Source organism: Bidens hawaiensis, unplaced genomic scaffold (genome assembly GCF_021521415.1).
Source record: "Bidens hawaiensis isolate Kalapana, Puna unplaced genomic scaffold, B.hawaiensis_p1.1 tig00087952_1, whole genome shotgun sequence".
NCBI classification, from domain to species: Eukaryota; Viridiplantae; Streptophyta; class Magnoliopsida; order Asterales; family Asteraceae; genus Bidens; species Bidens hawaiensis.
Genome location: NW_027504318.1, coordinates 18,077 through 23,613, shown reverse-complemented (window position 1 = coordinate 23,613; position 5,537 = coordinate 18,077). Strand labels below are relative to the sequence as shown.

General features: G+C 39.3%; 1 protein-coding gene across 1 annotated transcript; it reads right to left on the bottom strand.

Annotated features, from left to right (window-relative positions):
* Positions 1-3,706: 3,706 nt before the first annotated feature.
* On the bottom strand, positions 3,707-4,302 carry LOC143607858 (uncharacterized). Its single transcript, XM_077083141.1, has 2 exons — positions 4,167-4,302; positions 3,707-4,125 (listed from the first exon to the last, which is right to left on the bottom strand). Exons 1-2 carry the CDS (start codon positions 4,300-4,302, stop codon positions 3,707-3,709), a joined length of 555 nt encoding a protein of 184 aa, XP_076939256.1.
* Positions 4,303-5,537: the final 1,235 nt, after the last annotated feature.

Genomic DNA, 5,537 nt, shown 5'->3' with positions numbered 1-5,537 from the left:
CTATTAAATTATGCAGGATCACATGCTATTATAATCCTCAACTAATTAAATACATTTATACATGCTAATTAAATTATGAACAATGATAAGAGTTTACTTTTAAGTACATGCTAATTAAATTTTGCATTTTGATGTAATTTAGTGAGGTAACATGATGGGGATGAAGGAAGTGGTGATGGCCGGCTGTGTTTTATAGAGAAGGAGTAGAGTAGGAGTGATGAGTATTTTGAAATGTGGAAGGCAAAGAGTTTGAGTGTGGTGATGTGGTTATGGACGAAGGTTCCAACACACACTACCTAGATTGTGCAATGATTGTGAAAACATTTTGCATGCAAACTATGGGTGAAGTGGGACAACTTGGGTTGGGCAAAATGGTGGGTTTTGTTAAAGTGTGCTAATTAAACAACATCTTATGGTATCTAGTTAACGTTTATCAAACTTTAACTATCTAAACGAACTCCGTTTCTAATAACTTTTGTCAGACTTTATCCGATTTTAAATTCCTGACCCAATGAGCCTAAGAACATAATTTTTGCTAATATTGGATTTCGGGCTCATACGGTGTCCGCTACAGGCTCTTAACTGAAAACTTCCTGTTTTACGTCCGACTAAAAATTCTAAAAATAAGTTTATCACACATGTCTACTATTTTCACGAATAATATAATTTTTCAGGTCATTCCCTACTATTTTGGATTTTCAACTTTCCTGGGGTATCGCTAGTGTTTGTTACGCGCAGTGTCCGCTACGCGACAAATTTAAGCTTTTTGAATGTAACTAAATATAACACGCATATTTTTGAAGTCATTGGAATAAATTAATATTATTTTATTTATTACAATATTTTATTTAGATAAGTGCTGTTACATTAACCGCGGTTTAAGGCTAATTTCTCCGGGATTTCACATTCTCTCTTCATTGTAGAAATTTCGTCCTCAAATTTAGGAAGTGATACTGGTGTCAGACTCTGCCGGAAAAAGGTGAGGGTATTTTTGCTTCACTCGGTCATGACACTCCCACGTGAACTCGAGACCAAGCCTTGAATTCCATATAACTTTGACCAACTTTATTCGGTTTGCCTAAGCTTATGAATTTTCCAATCCATGACCTCTACGAGTTCTTCTATGAATTGAAGCTTGTCATCTAACGTGAATGTCTTCAGTAGGTACGATCAGGGATTCATCGGATAAGCATTTCTTCAAGTTAGATACATGGAAAACGTCGTGTATTCCACTAAGTTCGTTGGCCAATTCTAGTCGATAAGCTAGTGGTCCAACTCGGTCAACGATCTTGAATGGTCCAACGTACCGAGGACTCAACTTGCCTCTTTTGCCAAATATGACTACTCCTTTCCATGGCAAGACTTTCAACAAAACTTGGTCTCCAACTTGAAACTCTAATGGTCTTACGACGATTGTTGACGTAGCTTTTCTGTCGGTCAGCAGCTGCCTTTAATCTTTCTTTGATCTGGAAAACCCGGTCGGTGGTTTGCTGAACAATTTCTGGTCCATTCAACCGTTTCTCTCCCACTTTAGCCCAACAAAGTGGGGATCGACATTTTCTCTCGTACAAAGCTTCAAACGGTGCGGTTTTAATACTGGAGTGATAGTTATTGTTGTAAGAAAATTCAGCCAACGGTAGATGGGTATCCCAACTTTTTCCGAAATCGAGAATACAGGCTTGCAACATGTCTTCTAATGTCTGAATGGTTCTTTCGCTTTGACTTTTAGTTTGAGGGTGATAGGCGGTGCTCATATCTAAACGAGTGCCTAAGGATTCGTGTAAGGATTGCCAAAATCAAGAAACAAAACGTCCATCTCTATCAGAGATAATTGAAGCAGGTATACCATGCTTGGCTACAATTTCTTTCAAATAAAGTCTAGTCAGTTTCTCTAAATTATCTTTCTCAGGGAAGGGTATTAAATGGGCAGATTTTGTTAACCGATCCACAATTAACCAGATAGAATCGTGATTATTGGGCGTTTGTGGCAATTTAGTTATAAAGTCCATAGTGATATGATGCCATTTCCACAGAGAAATTTCGGGCTGTTGTAACAATCCAGGAGATTTTTGGTGTTCAGCTTTGACCTTTGAGCATGTCAGACACTTGCTGACATAAGCCTCTCTATCCCTTTTCATATTTGGCCACCAATATAACACTTGGAGATCTTTATACATCTTGGTTGAACCTGGGTGGATCGAGTATTTGGACTTGTGCGCTTTGTCCAATACTAGATTAAGCAGGTTTCCGTATCGGGGTACCCAAACTCGGTCAATCAAGTATAGTGTACCATCAGACTTCGTCACAAATTCTTATTCAAGACCTCGTAATCTTTCAGCTCTTACATTTCTCGGTTTTAAAGCTTCCCGTTATGCATCGCGAATCCGAGTTGTGAGACTCGTTTGAATCGTCAATCCTAGTGCACGAACACGCAAAAGTTTTTCTCTTTCCTTTCAACTCAAAGCACCAGCTACAATATTTGCTTTACCTAGGTGGTAACGAATGTCGCAGTCGTAATCGTTGCGTAGTTCCACCCATCGTCATTGTCTCATATTAAGATCCTTTTGATCAAACATATGCTGGAGATTTTCGTGATCGGTGAAGATTATACATTTGGTGCCATAAAGATAGTCTCCAGATCTTGAGAGCAAAGACAACAGCTCCTAGCTCCAAATCATGAGTTGTGTAGTTCTTTTCATGCACTTTGAGTTTTCGTGATGCATAAGCTATCACCATGTCTCATTGCATAAGTACACATCCGAGACCTAAGCGTGAAGCATCACAATATACTACAAATCCATCTGTCCCTTCTGGATGTGATAAGATTGGTGTACTACACAACTTTTCCTTAAGTAGTTGGAAAGCTTCCTCTTGCTTCTCCATCCATTCGTATTTCTTATCTTTCTGGGCTAGTTGAGTAAGAGGTTGGGCTAAGGAAGAAAAGTTTTCAATGAATCATTTATAGTATCCAGCTAATCCCAAAACTTGTTGCACTCCAGTAGAGGACCTTGGTGTCTCCTAGTTCTTAATTACTTCAATTTCTGAGGGACCAACATGAATGCCTTTTTCGTTTATGACATGACAAGAAAATGGACTTCTCGAAGCCAGAAGTCACATTTAGAAAATGTTGCATACAACTCCTCATTCTTTAGCAATTCTAGAATCAACTTCAAATGTTGTTCATCCTCCTTCTTGGTTCGTGAATAATTAAGTATATCATCAATAAATACAATCACGAATTTATCATGTAAGGTTTATAAACTCTGTTCATCAGATCCATGAATACGACAGGTGCATTTGTTAAACCGTACGGCATAACTAAAAACTCATAATGTCCATAACGAGTTTTGAATGCTGTTTTGAGAATATCTGCTTCTGCGACTCTCAACTGATGATAGCCAGAACGAAAATCGACTTTTGAATATAAACTCGATCCTTGCAACAGATCAAACAAATCATCAATCCTCGGTAATGGGTACCGATTCTTGATGGTGAGCTTGTTTAGTTCCTGATAATCGATACACATAGAAAAAGAACCGTCTTTCTTCTTTACAAGCAGAACTGGTGCCCCCCAATGTGAGAAACTAGGTCTTATGAAACCTTTAGTTCTTGTAGTTGTGTAGATAACTCCTGCATTTCTGACGGCACTACTCTGTAAGGAGATCGAGCTATTGGTGCAGGATCTTGGACAAGATCAATTGAGAATTCAACTTGACGCTGGTGGGGGTAATCTAGGTAAGTCTTCTGGGAAGACCTCGGGAAAATCGCGAACTACAGGAATGCCTTCTATTTTTCGTTCCTTAGCCTTTGTATCAACAACATTGACAAGGAACGCCGGATATCCTTTATGAAGCATCTTGTGAGTTTTCGCAATACTGGTTAGCTTCAAATCGGAACTGCTTCGATCACTGAGAATCGCTAGTGTTTCTCCATTTGTGAGGGGTAAACAAACCAGCTTTTCTGAACAAACAATCTCGGCATGGTTTTTAGACAACCAATCCATTCCCACAACCACATCGAAATTGCCTAATTCTACTAGAAAAAGACTAATACTGAATCTGTGGTTTTCTAAAAGAATGTTACATCCATGAATAATTTCTCTAGTTTCGATCAACTTTCCATTGGCTAATTCAATTGAATATTTATTATCTAACTTGTTTTCATACCAAGTGAGGTTTCGAATTTTTCAGAAACAAAACTTAGATAAGCTCCGATATCGAATAATATGAAGGCATAATGGTTGTTTATGAGAAACATACCGGTGACCACTGATGAATCCTTACGGGCCTTCTTTGCATTCATCTCAAAAGCCCTTCCTTTGTTATTCTGATTCTTTAACTTTGGACATCCTTCTTATAATGACCCACAACTCCACATTCAAAACATCCTCGGTTCCATCTGAAACTGATCGTGCCATCATGGCATAACAGTTTTGAGCCACATGTCCAAACCTATTGCATCGGTCACACTTCGTGCATTCTCCAGTATGATTCCTTCCACACATGTTAAACCGAAGCATTTGATTAAAACCTCCTGTAGCTCTACCGGTGTTAGCAGCAAACATCTGTCCTGAATTCTGGGTGTTTCTCTTAAACTGCCCTCTAGAATTACCACTACATTTTCTTTTAAACTCTCCCAGCTTCTGATCAGTATTCCCTGTCTTCTTTTCTAGTTCAGCTGTAACGACTTTCTTTCCAGCAACTTCCAGTATTCCTTTACGAACAGAGTCATCGATCAGAGTTTTCGCCAGTTCTCTAGCAGACTCAATCGTGGTTGGTTTTGATGAAGTGACCATGCCTCGAATTTCTGGTGCCAAGCCCCATATATATCTCTCGATTCTAGCATATTCAGGAGTAACCATTCCCGGAACTAATCTTGCCAAGGCGTTGAATCGAGATGTATAGGTTCCGATATCCGCACCTTCCATCGATAAATGCCACAATTCGGACTCAATCTTTTGTAACTCATTTCTAGGACAGTACTCATTCAGTAACCATTCTCTTAGTTCATCCCAAGAAAGGCCATAGGCGGCACTTTCTCCCATGTTTTGTATCAGCGAGTTCCACCATTCCAACGCCTCATCTTGAAAAGAACAAACTCCATACATGGCCCGTTGTTTCGGTGTGCAGTTGCTGAATTTCATAACAGACTCCATCTTTTCTATCCACCTAATAATCCTGTGAGGTCCTCTGGCTCCGGTAAAAGGTTTGGGTGGGGAAAGACTACTCAAACCTCTTTTTACAGCAAGAAACAAGTTGTAGGTCAAAATTGGGTGGTGAAAACTGTTGTTAAACCATCAGAGGTTGTTGAGAAAGTGAAAACTGAATCTGAGACACAAGTAACCAGTGAGGATTTATTATCTTGCGATTCAGATATTCATGATGTTAGGTTGTTTTTCAAAAACTTCAAACAACCCAAGACCATAAAGGTTTGGGTTTCCTTGTTCTACTAAAACTGTTTACTATACGTGCAGGGGCTTCCAAGATCTCACGATTCTCGTTGGATAGTGAATAGCGGAGCCTCTAGGCACATGACGG

What these genes read in the sequence shown, in the direction of transcription:
- LOC143607858 (XM_077083141.1), bottom strand. Translation starts at nt 4,302, where the DNA reads ATGAATGCAAAGAAGGCCCGTAAGGATTCATCAGTGGTCACCGGTATG. An exon ending in AAAATTCGAAACCTCACTTG is followed by an intron (nt 4,126 to 4,166) that starts GTATGAAAACAA and finishes CAATTGAATTAG; the next exon opens with CCAATGGAAAGTTGATCGAA.